Source organism: Triturus cristatus, chromosome 8, assembly GCF_964204655.1.
Source record: "Triturus cristatus chromosome 8, aTriCri1.1, whole genome shotgun sequence".
NCBI classification, from domain to species: Eukaryota; Metazoa; Chordata; class Amphibia; order Caudata; family Salamandridae; genus Triturus; species Triturus cristatus.
The window spans coordinates 149,470,233-149,491,745 of NC_140591.1; the positions used below are offsets into that span (position 1 = coordinate 149,470,233).

The 21,513-nt window shown below is 42.2% G+C and overlaps 1 protein-coding gene across 4 annotated transcripts in view; it reads left to right on the plus strand.

Annotated features, from left to right (window-relative positions):
- The window catches only part of GTPBP8 (GTP binding protein 8), a 95,098-nt gene that overhangs the window by 52,400 nt on the left and 21,185 nt on the right, over nt 1-21,513 (plus strand). For 3 of the 4 annotated variants that reach the window (XM_085621180.1, XM_085621181.1, XM_085621182.1), the window contains exon 2: nt 14,761-15,115. In XM_085621180.1, coding sequence (XP_085477306.1) covers nt 14,795-15,115 — 321 coding nt within the window. In that variant the 5' untranslated portion in view covers nt 14,761-14,794. Of the gene's footprint in view, nt 1-12,456; nt 12,561-14,760; nt 15,116-21,513 lie in introns of those variants that run through there. The other variant, XM_085621183.1, reaches the window with a different exon arrangement.

The window sequence follows — 21,513 nt, forward strand, 5'->3', positions numbered from 1 at the left end:
TGTCCCAAAATACGGAAGGGAGTATTTTATCAGCACTGAAAGGAGTATAATATGTGATTCTGCCCAGATTTATTAATTTCCTAACATTTCTCCATACTTTAAAGGCTGAATCTAATACCTTGAAGCGGATATGCTTATAATAATTGCCCTCCAGTTCCTTTAATAAACATCCTTTTGCCTGTTCTCCTAATAGCAAAAAAAATATCGAAGGTGCATCCGCTTCATCCTCCATGGGCTCACCTGTCAACATAAACCTCATTCTTTGTAGAAAGCAAACATAATAGTAAAATAAAAAATCCGGTAATCCACGTCCACCCCTTTCTTCAGATAACGTCAACCATTTCATAGCGTGTCGGACTTTTCCCGGGGCCCAAAATAAATCACACATAGACTGAAGTTGCAATATATATTTAAGTGGAAATTCCAGTGGGATACTCCGAAATAGATATAATATCTTAGCAAGAACATTCATCTTAATGATGTTCCCTCTTCCTATTATAGATAATCGTAGTCGGCCCCATCTCTCTAATGATTGCTTGACTTGAGATTTTGTCTCTTCCCAGTTAGTATCTACTATCTCTTGCATTTGAGTTTTAATTTTTATACCTAAATATGTAACCTCATTTGTGACCCTTGGATCTTTGAATTGGATATTTTGTGTGCACAAAACTTGAGTTTTTGCTGAATTTAATTTATAACCGGACCTAGCTCCAAAATCTCTAGCTAATTGTTCAATCTCACCAATTGCCTCTCGAGGATCAGCCGTTACAATCACGATATCGTCCGCATATGCAAAGACTGAGTATGCAATGTCTTTTACAAAAAATGGTTTAATATGGGGTGAGTTTTGGAGACTAATAATAAAAGGATTAATAAATAAAGCAAAAAGCAAAGGGGAACACGGACAACCTTGCCTTGTCCCTCTCGTTATATTAATCTTTTCAGATTTTAAGCCCATAGCGATTATTCTAGCATTGGGTATTTTATATAAAAACTGAATTGTAGTCAAGAAAGCCTTCCCAAATCCCATCCTTCTCATCACTTCCCATAAATATGACCACTCTACCTGATTGAAAGCTTTCTCAGCATCAAGTAATATCAACGCTAGATCCCTCTTTTCCACTTCAGCTATATCAAATAAGGTGATAACCCTATTAATATGTGTGACTGTACCTCTTTTCGGAATAAAACCATGTTGATTTATTGCCACAAGCGATGTAATAACCTTAGATAGCCGGTTCGCAATCATTTTTGAATAAAGCTTGCTATCACAATTCAGCAAAGATATTGGGCGGTAAGATCCGGGTAGCTCCGGCGACTTCCCTTTTTTACTGAATACCACAATTGAAGCATCATTCCATGTATTTGGGGCGACCCCCCTTTGTGCCAATCTAAAAGTCTCCAGCATAACCATTTTCAATGACTCAAAAAAACATTTATAAACGTCTCCAGGAATAAAATCGGGGCCTGCCGCCTTACCATTCGGTATACTTCTAACTGCCACCTCTAATTCTTCCATAGAGAAGGGGCTGTCCAAAAATTCCGACTCGCTCTCATTTAATTTGCTAAACATGCCCTCTTCCCATTCCTGACCTGCAACGGAGTTTGGCTGATGAATATACAATTCCGTATAGAACTGCTGGAATATATCTAATATTTCCCCCGGCTCCTCATGAATCACCCCAAACTGATCCTGTAGTTTGTGGATTGAACGAGAAGTCGCCTTCATTTTTAATCTTAAAGCCAGGGACCGACCAATGGATTCTCCATATTCATGAATATGCAGTTTATTTGCTAAATATTTCTGCGCTATCTCTTGGGTCCATACCCCGGTTATACTCGCCCGACACCGCGCAACTTTGGCCTCGCCCTCAGTTATGTTCAATGAATTATCCTTTTTCCCAATTTCCTTAATCAGCTCTTCTTCCGCCACCCTTAAACTGTTATACAGCTCCCGCATTTGAGATCGTAGTTTATTTTGATTATACAACCCGTAGCTCACCGCCTCCCCTCTAAAACAGGCCTTAAATGTGTCCCATACTGTTTCAATATTGGCCGATCTTAGATTAATATTAAAAAATTCTACTATCCACTTATTCATATGCGTTCTATATTGTTCATCAAGACAGAGCTTCCTATCATATGAAAAGCTTCTTAATCTAAATACCTCTTTCAATGTTGGACACTCAATTAAAACTGGGGAATGATCCGATGATACTCTAGGGAATATCTGTATCTTAGTCCCACACTGAATAGATGTGGAGGTTAAAAAATAGTCCAACCGGACAAATTTCTTATGTGGAGCAGAATAATAAGTATATCCGTGACGTGTCGGGTGGTTTTTACTCCATATGTCAACCAGGCCGTGATCAGTAACCAAATTATATAGGGCTTTAAAAACTCGTTGTTTGCGGCCCCTATAATTTTCTAAGCCGGCAGCCAGCTCCGTAGTATTTAAATTAATATTCAAATCGCCACATATAATTAAAGGAGATCTCCAATTAGCAAGTTCTGTATTTAGCCATCCCAAAACCTCGGCGTCATCTATATTAGACCCATAAACTGAACATATTGTAAAGGATCCACCTCCCACTTTTAATTCTGATATTGCCCATCTACCCCACTTATCTGTTAGATTGCGAACAGCATTACAATAACCGGGTCTGGACAAAATCATTACCCCCCTAGTTGTATTAGTTTGTTGAGAGGCAGCAATTAAAGTATAACCTAAATCTACTATAAGCTTCCTTTTATCCCATGGCAAATGAGTTTCTTGTAGACAAAGAATATCTGGTTGAATAAAGCGGATTTCAGCTGCAATTCTCTTCCTTTTATTAACATGGTTGAGCCCAGATACGTTAAATGAACAAATTTTAGTATTTCGTGGCATACAATATTAATACCTGAATCCTCAAATCATAATTGATTCTACCTAAACACCTATGTGTTGGGTAAATTACTTTACTTTAAATAATGTCCCAATAACAGCAATAGCAGCAATATATTTCCTTTTCATTGTTATTACTGCCACCCGAAATCGCCGTGGAATTTTCCCCTTTAACCCTCTCTTCCCCCTGTACCCCCACCACCTCACTCCCCTCCTAACCCTCCCCTCTTCCCCACCCTCCAGAAGCTCCCCCCAGCCCCCCTTAACCGAGGCTTTAGGACTCATGGTCCAATCGATGGTAGCGAGCTGCATGACCCCTCTATCGTTTCCCCACAGGACTATCCATTCAAAAAGGAAAAAAAAAAAGAAGAAAAAAAAAAAGGCACCTTTTTTTTCCCTCTAGATTCATCCTGACTTTTGGCTTTTCTACCGGACCACAATGCTTTTACGACAGCTGAATCATAAGACTGAGAGCCTAAACAAGCGATATTAGTGAAAACAGATCAAATAGTTCAGAAAAGTAATTCTAAATTAACTAATCTTCCAATTTGATAAACCTGAAGAGTCATCCATAGACTGAAGATAATCTTTTGCTGCCGCGACGTTAGTGAAAAATCGAGTTTTCTCCTTATAAATCACTTTGAGTTTCGCTGGATTCATAATATAAGCTTGAGCACCCTTTATTTGAAATGGATTCACCAACTGTCGCAGCTGCCAGCGATTGTCCATTGTATATTTTGAATAATCAGGTGTAGCAAAAAAAGTAAAACCTTCCGCCATAGATTTCCTACTTGGTTGAGCATGCATATATACATCTTCTCTGGCGCGAAAATTATTAAAGGCCACAAGAAAAGGTCTAGGTTTAGTAGCATTCTGCCCAGATCGAAAATGAGTATTAAAAGGATATCTATGGGCGCGCTCAATCTCCCGCTCCCAGTCCCATTTACTCAAGCCCGGAAAAGCCTGCTGAAATAGTTCCACGATAAATTTACGTGAATCTTGCCCTTCTTTACCTTCAGGAATTTGCATCAGTCTTAAGTTATTGCGGCGAGCACGATTTTCGAAATCGTCAATTTTCCATAATAAGTCCTCTTTATTACCACTTAAAGTCTCTGTGACCGATTTCTGTTTTACCAGCTCGTCCTCAATATTAGAAATTCTAGTTTCCACCTCCGTAAACCTTTCACCAAAATCAGACTGTGCCTTTACTAACCTCCGAATAGAGCCTTTCAATTTTCGGCAGGAGTTCTGAATTTTATGATTTTCTAGTGTAGTTTTGTCCATATGGCTCAAAATGGTCGTGGTCAAAGTAATATTGTCCGTCGGAGCTTCTTGTGATCCCCCGACCGCTCCGTCTCTCATAGACATATCGCTTCCCCCTCTAACTGTAACGGGACTTTCCTCTTCACCAAGTTCCCCCAGTTCATTATCGTCGTCATATTCACTCTCAACCTCCTCCATACACAATTGTTTAGAATATTGTAGAACCAAGTCTTCACATGAAGAGGCTGAGGCTGAGTTTTCTGATACCGGGTAAAAGTCCGCAGATTCAACCTCCGTAGACATAACAATAGTCTATTTCCCTGGGAGCGGCTTTTCCACCAAAATTAAGCCATCAGAAGGGTTTAACAAACTACCATCCTCTACTCCGGTGTTACACTGCCCTTCTGGCATAGTACAATCTATATCTACACTTTGATTTGAAGGATTAACTGCGATAATAACATTTTGTGGCATTACTAAAGAGCTTTCCAATTGAGGTACTAGCTGCACATTAGGAACCTTCCCTTTTCGTTTTTGCTCTGAAGCCGTGAACAGAGCAGATATTGTCTGTTTCACTTTCCCTGAGCTCTTAGCGGGAGTCCCCATCCCGGTTTTCTTCACGACAGCCGCACTTGAGTCTTTCTCACCTCCACCGGTAATCACTGATGCGGCTGTGTTCCCCGCATTCACCTCCTGTCCGCGTTGTTTGCGTACGTTTTTTGGGGCCATCACTTCTCTCAGCCCTCTCTCCACACAGTTGCAATCGGCGTTCTGATGAAACTCGCCGCGTAGCCAAGCTGCAATACCTGTGTGGGTTACCGCCCACCAGGCTCGACGGACTCTCACCAACGCTGTAACCGCCTCCAGCATCGAAGTGCTTCTTCGACGTACAGCGTCCTTCACTTTTTCGTAAGGATCTCGCACAAGCACTACCGTGCCACACTGAAAGCCGCTTGCCCAGTTGTATAACGAACTCCAAACTGCCGAAGATCCCCGCAGTAAGTAAAGCTATTCGCCACTACTCCATATCTTAGACCTGTGGGTCAGCGAGAGGAGTCAGCTCAGACGTCCGACACGTCCAGCCGCGCGAGCGCCATCTTGCCTCTACTTTTAGGTGTTCAGCCCTCTACTTTTAGGTGTTCAGCCGCAAAAATGCTTTCTCAACGTGAAATTTGGTGGATAACATTTTTGGATACAATGTTAGCAAAAGGATTAAATGATGAAATTGACATGATATGTTTTCTGTAACAAAATTAATTGTAATGTTGACTCTTGGTATGTTTGACGCCATTAGCATGCATTTTATGTCATATTGATAAAACTTAGGAAGCTGGCAATACATGGTTCGTCATACTCTTGGTTACTTTCTTCATTTTTTTTTTCAAACTCTTTATTGATTTTTAATTTTGAGCACTGTTTGTTTAGCAAGCATTGAATTGTAAACATTTCAGCTAAAGATGGCCGCCGCGTTTGGCTGAGGATCGACGCGAGCGTTAGTCTCATTTCTATGTTGATACGCATGTCGGTAGGTAAATCATCGCGGTAGACAGGAGGATACAGGAAGTTAGCGGTTGCCTCACTCATGTTTTTTCAGGAGAAGTACCAGTATTTTCAGGTACGTTCGCCCATTGGGGCGTGCATAAAGGACTGAATTAAGATTTTCGGTAAGCGGTAACAGCAGCGGTTTTTTTTGGGTCGGGTTTACGGTTGTTTGTAGATTGTGCCGGAGACCTTGGAACATACAGACACTGTTTATCGGACGGGAGATCACTGCGAACCTAAGTGAATTATCCACACATAATTTAAGGTAAAATCTTCTTGAAGGCAAAGAGCATATTTCTATCCGCGTAGCTGAATATGCACAGATAGTGGTTGACTGAGTAGACTATGATTGTTTTACAGTTGACAGTGCATTGAAAGAATTATTAAAATCCGTGTTGCGGAGTTCAAGAGGTCATCGGGGAAACGTTCAGCGATAGACAGAGTCTACAGTTTGCCGGTAAATAGCGAAGTATTCAATGGTTGATGGTAGTTCCTTAATGCAGCATGATTACAGCTGTCCACAATATAGTTTTTTTTCTTGCAGCGTTCAGCTAAGGGGAGAACCTTTGTCATTTACATCAGACTAGTCTAATTTCATTGCATCTAAGGTAACTTGTCAGGTCTAACATGGAACACAATTGAAACAAAGATCTACAGTGGTTGGCATTGTTGAATACATTCATATATGTTTTGATTACAGCTCATGAGGCATTTTCAGAATTGAATAACGTCAGCCATTGGTCTTTTTCATAGTTGGTAAGTGGAATGGGCAGGTTTGCTCTGTTGAGATACACACACTGGGTGTTTCATTTCGGTGATGGCTTGTTTCTTTTTCAACCTATTAATAGAATCTTCATTATATTCTTCAAGCATAATAACAAGTGATTGTTCTACTAAGATTGTCGTGCTGGATAAATCATGAAAAGTTATGTTTATTAATGTTTTACTTTCAACAGTTCCCAGTTTCCCTGAAGAAGGGATCTTGCATCCCGAAATGCATTGGGACAAAGCAACAAATGAATTACAAGAAAGCCACACAATGTTTCTAATTATTGTAATATGTTGATGTGAAAAAAATCACATTTTATATTGGTTTCTACATATATCATTTGTTGAAGTATAAAATTGGTTGTGCGAGATTATTATTGAAGACAAATTTCATTGTAAAATTAAATGAATTAAAGTGATGTGTATTGTACAAACATTTGTATAAATTTTGTTGGGATACATTTGGCATATTTAGTTTGCTACACGCAGTGCGGGTAGGGTCAAGTGTTAAGTTACACTTGAAACACGAATCAGATTATCCACATCCCAGGCATGTATCCATCTGTCCAAGGAGTGGAATACTGCTATAAGATTTTTAGATCTACGTGCCTGCAGGAGATTAGCTAGGAGCTTGCCTGATTTAGTGTTGAGCAAGTTTGCTGCTCTGTTGTTTTCCAGGGTCCTGATTTGGCCCAGTTCCATTTTTCTCCAGAGTTTTTGGTAGCGAGTGTGTTTGGGGTCTTATTCTAGTGTCTGAGTCCATCTGTTCGCTTATCTTCAAGGCATTTCTCATTTTTCTGAGGTGGGCTGTCTATGAGATAAAGGTGCCTCCCAACACTTTCTTCAGTGCGTCCCATAATCTGGCCACCTTCACTGTATTGTTGTGGGTGATGTAGTCGGCTATGCTTACTTTGATGTTTGCAATCATCACTGAGTTGCGCAACAGGGAATAATGTAGTCACCTTGTGTTGCCTTTCCCCTGTGACGCTGACCCCTTAATGAACAACCTACCATAGACTGGTCCGACAGTGTGAGAGGGTATTACACCACATTCATGTGATCGGGCAGCAGTCTCTTTTCCAAGAGGAAGTAGTTCAATCTCACATAGGTCTTATGTGAATAATCTCGACCAAAATGGTCTCAAGTCCTCCAGAAATCCAATAACCCCAGGTGTTCTAGGAGACCCCTCCTGGCAGGTGACAGAATCGTGGACCCCCAATTGGTGTTGTCTGCGTCTACTCCTGCCACGAGAACCAGATTGAAATCATCCCCCCCCCCCCCCCCCCCACCATCAGTGGCGCATTTCACCAAGCTGTCGGTGTACGAAGTGTATCAGTCAAAAAATTATCTTGTCCGTTGTTCAGGCAGTATCAATGGTGCTCACCACAGTGTCCCTGTTATGGCCACCTAGCAGCCCGCCCTTGCTCTACCAGTGTCAGAGACAATCTGCCAATGTAGCAGCAGGATGGAGTGGGAGCACAGGGTTCTTCCGCACTAGCACAGGATTACTTTCCAGTTTACAAGATGGTTTAGACTGTGGTTACGACGGTGTGGTAACGTTTTGTAATAAGAAGAGATTACAAATTTATTGGATCTTCCCTATGCCTTTTTGAGCCAATGAGATCATACAACCATTGGGGATTGTATAGTGTGTTTAGTTGTAAATATGATCACCATGTGAGCACTGCGTCGTCTGCTCTACACATTCACATATTTCGAACCATTTTGTGTATGTATGAATACAGTACATTTATGATGGAAATTCGTACTTTGCCTAGCACTGTGTTTTCTGTAGTAATGTTTCCACTCAATCAAGTTGACATGGAATGATGTTAAGTTAATGAGAGAGCCCTCATACCTACGGATGATCTTTCTACTTTTGAATGAGTCCCACGGGATATTTTGTGCAGATTTCAGACCATGAAAGTGCATCTCTTGTAGATCAATATCCCCTTCCCGCTGTCTTTTTCCCCTGCGGTGAGTGAAATTGTTTCGGGAAGAACTTAGAGGCCAATCTGGGTTGATCCTCCATCAAGAATCAGGTCTAGGTGGGTCAATAAATGCAAAATTGGTCTCCGCTTAAGGGGGCTATTGAGACCCTTGTTGTATGTGGAAAGTATTAGTCTGGCAGCCATCGGGAGGTGCATGGGATGTCGATAGGTCTACCCTGCTCAGGACCGTCATGCGGTGTCGTTTGTGTAGGTCTTGGAGATGATACCTTCCTACCATCCCCCAACCTCCACCTCTGCACCCCAAAATAATCTAGTAAAACTACCTAAAAGCTTGTAAGAAAAACTGCTCCCCTGATGGGTCCCTGAACCACAGCACAGTGCCCACTCAGGTCTTGCATCTCACACAAGAGTACCTATAAAAGTGTTTGGGGCCCAGTCCAGCTCAATTTCTGGACATGTTCCGGCACTGCCCGGTGGCCTGCCAGGATCTCCTCTGTCTTCGGGCTCCTCCAGGTGTCTTGGCGTCCCACTGTTGTCCACACTGGTCCGAGGGTTTGGGCAAGTCTGCAAGGCAGTCTGCTTCCTCTGTGAGGAGGTGGGAGGCCCAGAACCTGCCGGGCCGCTCTGATCGACTTGATAGCATATTTCTTGCCTTGCCACTTGAAAATAAGCCTGAAGTGGTGGCCCCATCTGTGGTGTACGTTGTTGGCCCAAAAGAAGGCAGTAGGTCACCATTGATAAATTCTGGTAGATTTGCAGTTCATCTCTATTGTTGCGTATGGGGTTCCCCCTTCCTCGCCGTTGGAAGTAGCCCAATATATATGGGTGGGAGTATCCCATTTCAGCTCTTGCTGCCCGGGCTCGATCTATGCGCAACGGACCAGGGCCGTGTTCATCAAGCATTGCCTTTGCCAGACCCTGTATGTGTGCCTGATGTCATTCCTTTCCTTCCCCCAGGGAACACCTCCTATGCAGTCTTTGCACCTCTGGGAACTGTTTTCCAAGTAATTCTGTTTTTCCTAGAGGATCCCGAGTTGTTCCATATCTGTCACCAGGTGAGCGACATATTCTTCCAGTTCTGGGGGGTGCTCATCCTGGGTTGTCTCCAGTGAATCCACTCTCTGCCCCAGATCGTGTCAAAGTTCTGACAATTCCTGTTTGAAGGCAGCTCTAACGGCTCTGATTTCTGTTTTGAAATCCACTAAGAATTGGAGCATACAGCCTTATGATTAACTTTTTCATTCAGGTCTAAATTAGAGTGCCACTTTAGCTCCTGTCTCTGACACTGCTGTCTCAGATCCCTACATTTTTCGGAGTACCAGGCAGCCGAAATTTTACTTTTAGAGGGGCATTTAACCTCCATAGAGGCTACAAAGTCTAGGGCAGCCACAAGCCAGCCAGTGTAAGCTCCCGCCGGATGGTTAAAGAGTGGGATTCGTATCCAATGCAGTGCTGATAAGCATCTGCTGTAATTCTTCTAGAATGATCTTGTTCCAGTTTCTGGAGGCTTGAGGCCCGCATTGTGGTTGTTCCATACTGATTGTCAGTTGAGGGCAAAGCAGTCGTAAAAGACACCACCTAATGATCTGACAAACTAAGTGGAAGTAATCTTCAACATAGGTATCTGTGGAGTTGGTAAAACTACCATCCAGAATGTGACCAGCACTGTGGGTGGCAGAGTGAACTAATTGTATGAAGCCGGAGTTACCCATTTTCCCCTTCAGTGAGGTGAAATCCTTATTGGAGAAATCCTCAAGAAAAAAATTAAAATCACCTAAGATAGTGAAGTTGGAGTGAGTGATAAATGGCTCCATCACTTGTCCCAGGACGCATGAAAGTTAGTTTGCGTGTCTGGCGAGCGATAGATCAAAAGGCCTGAAAAGGTGGCCTTAGCATGAGGTTTTAATTAAAATACACAGATCTCGAACTCGTGTCTGTAATGAGTGTTCCGTATACACTGATCACAGACACGTGTTGGAGTTCAATTCATCAAAAAGGAGAGATCTTCAATCACTTTCTAATTGGTAATAAGGATGCAAACGTATATATGACATACTAGGTTAAAGTTGCTGGACACAGCTTCTACTTGCAAAGTGTGCAAAAATATAATTAGAGTTGAGCCTTGAGGAAGTCAATGGTTAATACACCTAATGGACGAAACACCAGTTGGCTACAAAACTTTATTAATTGCTGGATCTATGAGAAGTCGCAGAAAATTAAACTAACAATAAAGACCTGTCTCTTGCTGTGAACGTATATATCAAATGCGCTGCCCTTCATGTTGATGTTATAAAAAAGACCAATGAAAAGATACTGCAAGGTGTAGACCACAGATTTGATTCCATGCTCCCTCATCCCTATGGCACTCTTGTCTGCCACACACACCTTCTTACATATCTTATTGCATAGGAACTCAGAGCTTCAACAATTTCGCACAACAGTCAATTTGTTAGATGCAGCTCCTTGTATCAACTTCACCCTTCACCTAGCTCCTAGAGGCAGCATTGGTTTTGTAATGCACTATATAAAAGTTATATGCATCTACTAACTCATTGTATTGCTGTCTCTGTCAAACCATTGGCCAGGATTAATTACCACTTTTACTTCAAATAATATTCACATCTGGGGGTCATCACTAGTCTGTGTAATCACAACTTTGCTCCAAAGTCTGTAAATCTTTTACAAGTGGACACCACATCCAACAATCGGATGAAGAGATGTCTTCCTGTTTGTGCCATACAAATTAGTGTTTATAGTGTATACACTTGAGTAGTATGTCTTGGTGTTTATTAATAGTGCCTTATGGCATGTTAAGGCTAGCTGTTATGTTATTTAATATAGCAGAACATTTCACTCATAATTGCTTTGAGGAGCTGTTTTTTATTTTGCATTTGTATGTGTTTTTGTGTGAATCAAAAATATACATCATCTTAAAAGGTTTTTAATTCACCCCTGGCTGCTGCGGACATAGCAAACCCTTGCCCCAGCACTAACTCCACAATGTACACAAACATACTTTTATTTTACTGCTTCCACCCATTTTGATAGCAACAAAGTCGGTTGTTGTTACGGTATTAAGGTGTAGTAGAAAGAGAAGAAGATGAATTGTTACAAGAGGAAGTGCTATCTTTGAGTTGAAGAACTAAAAATGAGTGTTGACAAAAGTAACAGAGCCAATGTACGTTCTGCATAAAGTGCACGTTTGGTAAAACCTTTTAATAAAGGTATTTAAGTTGTAAACCGGGACTCAGTACCTCAAGACTTGTTATGAATAAAATACAGTTTTTAACTATATTATTATTTAGCTGTATCTACATTAATTTTACATGCAAATGTTTAGTACTTTGAGCATCTTGCTTGTTCAAGAATTGAACTACTTTTATAACATCTAGTTAAGTACTTACTAGTGCGAGAAATTCAAAAGAGTCCATTTATTAACCTATTTGATTAAAACTATTGGCCTCATTACGATGTCTGTCGGAAAGCATTCCGACCTATTCCTTGTCGAAATAGTTTCCGACTGACCTGGGTTCGGTGAGTCAGACTGACTGATTACGATGTTTCCGAACACCGTTCGGTCGGATTCCCATCGACTTCAATGGGAGCCTGTGTTCCGACGACAACTCAGGCTCCTGTTGAAAAAATAGGTGGTTGTGAAAAACCTTGCACCCTGTGGCAGGCACCCTATGGTGCCTGCCACACTGTACATGCTTGTAAAGAAGGGTTCCATGGGTACCGCCACGGCCCCCAACCGGAGGCCTCTGGTTGGAGGGGGGCCTGCTGCGGGCCCCCATAGTCAGTTTCCGACAGCCTATCTCCAGAGGGGTGAAATTTAAACTGGGAGAACTTTTAAAAATAATTTTGCATGTCATACATTTTACGCACGATTTGTTGTTGTTGCTAGATACTCAGAGGGTGAGGTGAGGGCTCATAACACGAAGCGGAAGGAGGAAGCCCAAAAACAAAAAGCAACGGGTGGAAAGCAAGGATTAAAAAAATATATACTTCTCCCAAACCACAGATAAGGAATGCAAGTGTAATGGAACTGTACTTTACCGGTGCTCCTTAGCCTTTAACGAAAGTGAGGTATCCGCTGCGTGAACGACTTATGAGGCAGCAATAAAGAGCGACGCAGGAGTGAACCAATGGTAAGCAGAAGGCGGGAAAATAGTTTTGTTGCTTGCTGTAGACATTGAACTAGATATTTTTCTGTGAACTTGAAGAAGCTGAGGTTTGCCTCCTGCATCTGTAGACTACGGTCCGAAGGCTAAACTTTTTTTTTAGCAATGCTTCAAGTGAGTAGACCAAATGCCTTCTTTTCTATAAACCATTCTTCACAGAAGAAGCTGCTAGGGGGTCGTCTGCTGCTTTTTCAGTCTCACTAACAGTTGCACTACTGTCTTAGTGGTCTTTTGAGAAAGGAACTATTTGATTTTTGCTCCAGAAAGTTTTCTTTACATATGGAAATTTGCATTTAATTTTTGTGTTAACATTTGATCTCTACATCAGTTTATTAATTTTGTGACATTTTACTTCTTACATTTGATGGTAATTACTTGATTTTGATCATTTTTGAAGTTCTTTATTTCAAACGTATATTTGTGGTTTTTGGTGTTAGGTTTGCAGCACATGCGTTTTCTTTACTCAGTGTTTTGCTTCCTGTGTCAGGCTACCAACTATAAGCCAGAGATGCCTCACAGTAACCTGTGTTTTTTGTGGGTCACATTGGGAGCTCTCAGACAACACTCGCATAAAGACTGTGGTGTGCCTCTCTCTCTTATAGCTTAGCTATCCATTTTACCATAGAAAGTCATTAGCACACACTTACCAAATAAACAAATGAATTGTTGACTATTTATTAACGGTAGTCTGCAAAAATGAAGTATGGCGCAAACACACAAACATAAAATAAAAACTTATTTTCAACAAATAAAAAAACAAATGTACCTTGTAAAACTAGAGTTTCACTGTTTCTATACAGTAGAGTCATTGACGATACTAAACGCGTTGCTAGTTTTACAACATAAAACACATCTGATTTAAACTGAAAGAGTACTGCTTTGCAGTCTGGTTACTGCTGTTGAATTTATAACATGAGCCAATGGACACATTGTTAGACACACAGCTTCATTATTCACAAGTATGTGGCATTAAAAAACTCATTTATGGACGAGCTAAAAAAAATGAGTTGTATTCCGAACCCCTGCCCCAAAGTTGAGAAACAAAAATATGCATCTTTACGAGAACATGTTGTATCTTTTTTTATCTCCAGTCCGTATTAGCTGTGATTTAGCACAACGTATATATCTATAAAAGAGCCAAAGTGCAAAACCATTTCTTATATGTTTCCCAGCAGCTGAATTATTGTGGACGCTGCATTTTCTAAAATTCTGTAGAAGTAGCATTGGCAATGCCAATAAGTCTGGATTCAAAGGAATGTTGTATGGTGGTGTGAAGCATTACAAGAAAATAGCCTGGGAATGGATATGTACTTGTGTGGAAGCAAAGAACTGAAGAAAAATATTGTAAGTTAAAAGGTTAGGTGACAATTGCATTGGCAAGCCAGGTCTAAACATCAATGTGAGCTAATAGCTGCCATCCTCCCATTTTTGCTGCTCAGGGGCGTAACACAGGCCCCCGCATCCCCCGCAGTGCGGGGGGCCTCCCAGCTGCAGGCCGAGCACTCCGGATAAAATCTGGAGCAGGGGCCCCTCTGTGTACATTGCAGGGGGGGCCCCTTAAACTATCGTTACACCACTGTTGCTGCTGCCAGAGAAACAGCATGTTATCTAAGACACATTTATTGCATTCTAATGTCATGTGTGCCCCCCTGAAACTCTAAGCTCAGGTAGCTGCATGAACAAAAAAATTGATCACAGTGGTGTGGAAGGCAAGCACTTTTTTGTGGAAATACAAAACGTCTGCCCTATCAAAACATGTGGGTGGGGGTCCAAAGGCCCTTTCTAGTGATGCCCGCATACTTGTGTGGCGATAACTGCTCTGTCAAGCCAATCCATAAAAGCAATTCATCACTATTTCTGCCTTATGCCCGTTGCAAGCCAATACAAACAAGTGGGAATTTGATTGAAATGTAAGAAACAAATTGCAAAATACAAATATCCTAAACTATTCTATGTCCAGACCTAACTGTGGGAAATAAAATTCAAAACATGGGATTGACCAGGGGTCATGGCCAGGTGTTGCTTTTTTAATCACGTAAAGGTGAACTAGACTGATGGATGACTGCTCCTGATATGTCCGATGAATATATGTAGAAGTGTCTTCTTGTGTGATCAACGTAGTTCTACTCCACTGTTTTAATTTGATTTCTTTTGGTTAAATTTAAAGGATTCAATGGAAACCTGAAGATGATTATTGAAACATGGGTGTTTTCCTGAGAATACCGTCCTTGCTGTTCAGTCACACTAAGCGTGTGGCTTGTAGGCATTACAGCACCCATGCATCTTTGGAAGAAGTCCTGCAGCTCCCAGAAAGTAGAAAAAATTGTATTCTTTTCCCTATCAAAAACCTAGAGCGATACTTGAGCCCCAGTGTGAAGAGAACGCATTTCAGGATTTTTGATCCCAGTTTCGATGACCTTTGTAAAGCCGAAAAACTTTTCACACCTGCAGAAAAACATGAGATTGACTATGTTACATCAGCTGTGCGGATGGACCATGCTCCTGAACTTGCAGCACCAGAGGTGAGTGCCAGCGTGTCAGTCCTAAAATTCAACCTGTTGAAGCCATTGTTCTTTTTGGATCTCAGTCCTGGATGTAAGCCTGAATTGTGACATTGGCAGCACCAGTGGTTTTGTGCTAAGAATAGGATATGAATTTGGCAATTCACTCACATGTTGCAATCTTTGTACAAACTCACCTTTTTTCCTTCTCTTAATTTATATTTAAGTATTGATGTAAAATCCCAGTAGTTTGGAGAACAAATAAATGAGGCTGAAATTATGCAATAATGAGATCGTGTATGTAGTTGAATAGTTCAATAAAAACAGGGCGAACATTTGAAAATTGAAAATGTAGAAAATAGTTGCTAAGTTACTTCATAAGTAATAAAACATTTTCAAAAATTTCAAGACCTCAAATCGGGAAATCCTTTTTGTTTAGTTTTTTTTACTCCTATGATATTTTAAAAAGTCATGTTAAAGTTAAAACATGGACAATCAGCTGAAAACCATGAGGCCTATAGTTTTACTCTGGGCACAGTGATGAATATGAGCCTGAATTCTGTTCTTTGGGCAAACTCCTGTTGGAATTCCAAGCACTGAAGTTCGCCACGTGGGGTAGTTATCAGATGCAATAAATCTCGCACCCTGGTCAACTGCGACAGGTCCGACTTTTTCAAGTCCCTAATAGAGGTCAGGAGGGCATCTGGTCTGCAGTTTATAACTTACAAGTGTTGCAGTATCCCTGTGGCTTGAACTGTCAAAAGCTGTTCTTTTGCCTTGGTGCTAATGTGTGTTAATCTTCTACTCCCAAATCTCATTACAAATTGTAGGTTTCCAGCCCTTCTGTATGAGAGGGCTAGTGAAGCGAACCCCAGTTAGTCTGAGTGGTCCACCATCTCTAATTATGAGGCACTCACCTGTACATAAGAAATTTTTGTAGGTAAATGCCTGTGTTTTCTTCATACTCTGTCAATACATATTTCAAGCCTATTACACTCTGAGGACCTCTAGAAGAGCTACATAAAAACACTCTCCCAAGTTTGGAGACAAATAGTATGCAGAAGCGGACAACTCGGGCTACTTGACCATGATCCAGCATTTTTCCTGACCCACTTACTACTCTAACTGTACTGGACCCTTTACGGTCAGTCCACTCTCATCACTGCACTTTACCACAGAGGTGATGGTCCTCTGGATCTTTCTCCATCGATAGTGAGGGGTGTGGGAATAAGGGTATCCAAAACCATGATGGCCACCGAATGAGGACCATTAATTGGCAGCCAACTGACAAATTCGATATAAGGTTCAAATACACCACTTTTAAGACCATGCTATAGAAATAAAGTATTCAAATGGGTAGACCCAATCTCCTGAAGTTCATTTTAACCAGGAATGTACGCACTAAGAGTTCTGCAGTCGCAACACAGACTGTTTTACAGAACATCAAGTTCTGCTGTTTTATTCTATGACTCTTTCTGTTACGCATGTAGGATCAATATTAAATAGCGCAGTTTTAAAGAATGAACATCAGGACACAATAACAGATTCTGGCAATTTTTGATAATTTGGTTACTGTATTAATGTTCCAAAATCAATGGATAAAAGCATCATTTTCAGCATTCCAGTCGATAATCTTACAACGTGTAGAATAAAACCACACATTTAGTCAAAAGGTTCTAATACAGAAGGGGATAGTTTAAAGAGTAACAGATTCCGACCACTATCAAAGGCAGAAGGATGGTTTCTTTATCTTAACAGCTATCAAAAGGTTCTAAAGCAAAGGGCAAAATGATCAAGTTTAAATTCCTCTAGGAGGCGAGTCCATTGACATGAGCTAACGGGGAAAAAGGGCAAAGTCTGGTTGCTCACCAGACAGTCCAAGAAAGTTCAGCAGGCAAAATCATTTACAAATGGCAAAAAGTGTGAGGCATAGAAAAACAGATTGTCTGCAAAGAAAGTTTCAAATCAGTCTGTCAAGAGTAGCAGCATCAGCAAGGGTAGTCCACAATTAAGAGCCAAAATGATGGTTCTTAAATAGCATGCAGTCCTCTCGTAAAAGGAAAAATAGAGTGCGTGTCGCTATCAAAATGTGATACAATGCCCCTCCTTTGGGATGTCTCTTTTTAAAAAAAAAAAAAAATAATTATATAGGCTTTATGACACTCCTGGTGACCAATCATCCCACCATAATGGTCAGATCATCATATGGTTGCTCTTTTGATCATAATGTATACGATTTTTTATACTCCAGCATGGTTTCCCATGCATGTCATGAGAATCCTCTGTCCTTTCCATCCTCACAGGTTAGTCAACTAAGAAACTTAACAATGTTGAAAACCATGGGGTCTCTGCAGGGTTCATGTTCTCACCATTCGCAATGGAATGAACACTTGAAGAATGTCCTTAGTTGTACGAAATGTTGCGCATGCAGAATAGATTAGGCCGCATTTGAAGAAACGTGAAAAATCCATTGTATTAAGCTATGAAATAATGCAGTTTAGGAAAGAACATGAATAAATGCATGTAAAGCTTAATTAATTTCAGTAAAGTAAACTCTTAATTAGAGTCCAACATAATGAAATAAATCAAGCTATTCATGTAAAGAAAAATGGTGATATTCATCAGTTATGTTATTACATAGAAATAATTTGGGCTAAATGTGGTCTGCTTCCACAAAATTTCAAAATTCATACATGTAACTTATTCTCAAAATTAATTTGACTAAAATCGTTTTGACATGTTTATAATCTTAATAATGTTTAAAATCACTAATGAAAATATCAGCTATGTAACAATTATTACTACGTTTTTGCACCACTTTCTCTTCATGATGCATTACAAAGAAAGGCAATAGAAATGCTAAGTCACATAATTAGAATTGCATTATTTTGTCAGAATATTATAAATCACCTTTCATAAGTAATCTGGAATTACATCCAATTATTAAGCATTAAAATCGTTTTGCATTTGGGTTTGTCTTTTTCTACAAATTTCAAGCATGCTTTTACTATGCTGTTTCTCATTTCTGTGTTGTTTTCTCAACATGTACAAAGTGCACATTTCAGGTTTCTGTGTCTAAATCGGTGAATATGTTGGGTAAAGAATAATCAGATTTTAAGCTCTATCAACCTTAACAAAGCGGAATGCTCCTTAGCAAAAATCCAACAAAAGTACTGTGTTGGAAGAAATAAAGCTGGATGAATGCTTGCATCGTTTCTCCATAAGAAACGATCTAAATCCCAAATGCTGGCAAATAAAAAGAGCAATGGAACCCTGGCAGTGTGAAGAGCGAGGCATCAGCTTGATCTTTCAGCAGTACTAACAGACCCTATACACAGCCAAATCCACGCACAAAGGCAAAATAACACTTTAAATGAAAGAGACATAGCTAGATAAAATAGCAATAGAAAAATAAGAAGCCCTAGAGGCACCTATCCCAACAGAAGAAATTGTTAAAGCGGTCTAGAATCTATGCACATCCAAAGGTCCTGCCCTGAATGGTTACTCCACATTATCTATGCTGCTTTCTGGCTGGTACTAATAAGAAAGATGTCTAAGACCTGTGCGGATGTGGCAAAAATCAGTACAAATATAATCCCTAACCAGCTTCAACTACCCATTCCAGATATCATCCATCCGGACCAAGCCAGCTTCATTTCCAAAAGAGGAGTGGGAGATAAAACAAAAAAGGTGATCCACCTGACTGACATTGCTAACATTCATAGAAAAATGGTGCCACTGCTCTTGCTTGACAATGAGACCGGATTAAAAAAAAAAAGTTGACCGCCTTCCTTGAAAGAAGCTGTGGCTAACTGGTATGACTAAAAACCCTATACAAATGGCCCGGAAAGGATAAACCAACCCCACTGTGAAGATCAGGATAAATACCCAAAGGAGATTGATAATGTCTCAGGACTAACTCACAATTTAAGTGGAGCGGGTCCACTATCAAATACTTCGGAATTCAGATAGGATGCAGTAATGAATATTCATAGTCCTAACTTCCCTTCCCTCTTAGGAGAAGCAAAAAGAGTTCCAATCCAGGCACTGGCAGATGGTACTTCCAAATTTCCAGGCCATACTGATTCAGATTGATAACCAAATAATCAAACCACTATAGGGGGCTTGACAAAATTCCATAAAGGGCAAAAAACATAGCTCATAGACCATTGATCAGGGGGTCGTGGGGATCCCAAACTCTATGATGTATTATCTGATAGAGACATCTAGCCGCAGATTCCTTAACTTAGAATAACCCCAGGCGTCAGAATGGATCCAGAAAAAATCTTCAGCAGTACCCATGCAAGTCAGGAGACCGCGCTGCACGGCTCTGTTCTGACTTCTTCCACGGATATGACGTCAATGAAGCCATATAAGTCCCTCTCGGCGTGCTGACGTCAGTTTTCCTTCTTTTCCGCGTCCCAGCGCTGATCCGGAGAAGCGGTTACCTCTGGCCTGTTTTTGTTTTCCAGGCCTTCTCGATGCCTTTGGCGTCCGGGAACAGTGTGTGATGCCTTCGGGCTTCAAGGCGTGTGAATCCTGTACGCGGCAGATGTCGGCGACGGATCCACACGCAATCTGTATGTGGTGCTTGGGAGAGCACCACGACTCCGAGGAGTGCAACGCCTGACGACGGCTGAAGCCGAAGTCCCAGTGGGAATGTCGCTTGAAGCTGCAGTCCGCTCAGATGTCTCGTTCCGAGTCCTCACACAGCCGGTCTCCTTGTGGTGCTGGGGGGTTGGTTCGGGACCGGTCGTGAAGTCGTTCCTGCAGACGTCGCCCCCAAGTACAAGAAAATGAAGTCACGGTGGTCACTGACCTCACGCGACGGCGAGGCCCGCTGCTCCCGGTCTCCACCGGACACTGGCCCTCAGGAGTCGACCCCGACTTAACCGCCATTTCCTGGGGCTGGGGCAACTAAGGCCCAGATGGAGGCTTATTCTCGGGCCTTACTAGCCATCTTGGGGTCACCCCCTCTCCCTGGCGCGCCTTTGAGCCCCACAGAGGGGGTAGGGGCTCAGATCAGGATTTCGCCGGCGGGTTCGCCCTCGGCACCAGTCGAGCACCCTGACTCCATTTCTGGAGTCCCTGCAATGTCTGGACACGGCCCGGAGGGGCATCCTACTAACACGTCCAAGCCTTCCATGTCACCACAGCCCTGTGAGGCTCCCTGCGCCGCTGCAGCTTCCCATCTCAGAGGAGGTCACGTCGACGCCGGATGGACGAGGCTCCTTCGGGGATCATCGATGTCGAGACGGCGCTGTCTCGACACCGGTGCCATCCCCGACGGTTCATTGATAGGTGGAGGATGTGGAGGCCGAAACTGAGGAAGCCCCTGTCGGTTTGCCACCCCCAGGGTTGTTTTGCTGTCCCTGTGTGCAGGAACCCATGCACTGGCAGGGCCTTGGATGTCCTCGTGCTATAGATACCCCCCCCACACATTTTGGCGGCCGGATTAGCCTTATGCCGCCCCCTACGGATGACCTGTTGTCGCCACCTCGGATGGCCACGGTGACTAGTGCGGCTTTTGCGAGGGCGGTTCGCAGGGCTATGGACATTCTACATGTGCAGCCACCCTCAGTCTCTCTGCCCTCTGATCCCTTGCTGGATTTGCACCACCAGGGCACCGTGGAAGTGGAGCCCTTGTTGTCTTTTGGTGAGTCGTTATACAACGCTCTTCTGGGGACTTGGGCGAGGCCCTCTTCGGGGGACCCGGTGGATCGTGCTATTGAACATGGACATCGCCCTGCTCCAGTCTCCCTGGCTTCTGCCCCTCCTCGGTTACTCTCTCCCACTTGGGAGTCTCGCTGGTTGGAGTCGTGTGGCTGCCATGTATTTGCGTCTACCAGTGCAGGCCTTAGATCCCTGAACGTGTCTTTTGGTGTTTGCACAGGCTACTTCTGCCGTTTGGGACTCGGTCGAGCGCCTCCTTCCCTCTTTTCCGGAGGGTCCTCGGACTGACCTGGATCGGTTGATTAATGATGGCCTAAAAAGGTGCAATTTTCCATTTGGTCGGCCTTGGACACCACTGATTTTGGTGGGTCGAGCTCTTGCCTGGTCAGGTGCTCTGCGTCTCCATGCCTGGCTGCGCGATGGCTGTTTGCCTGCCAGTGCCCAAGAACATCTTAGGGATTTGCCGTTTGATGAGGTCACCTTGTTCGACAGACATTGCAGGGTTGTGGAATTTAATAAAATATCTACTTGTCCATGGGGCAGGTTGCTTCATAAATCTACTTGTCTTGTAACAAAATTCACTTGTGAATTTTGTGCCATGTAATGCGGCGACAAATTATGGCAGCAGTCTCATTATATATAAAAGTTCTGCTATAGCCTCTCTGATTATGACAGGGCTCCTTCCATAGTAGGGTTTGAATACTAGCAATTCCCTTATGTTGCCACGTTTGTGCAGATCTACATAC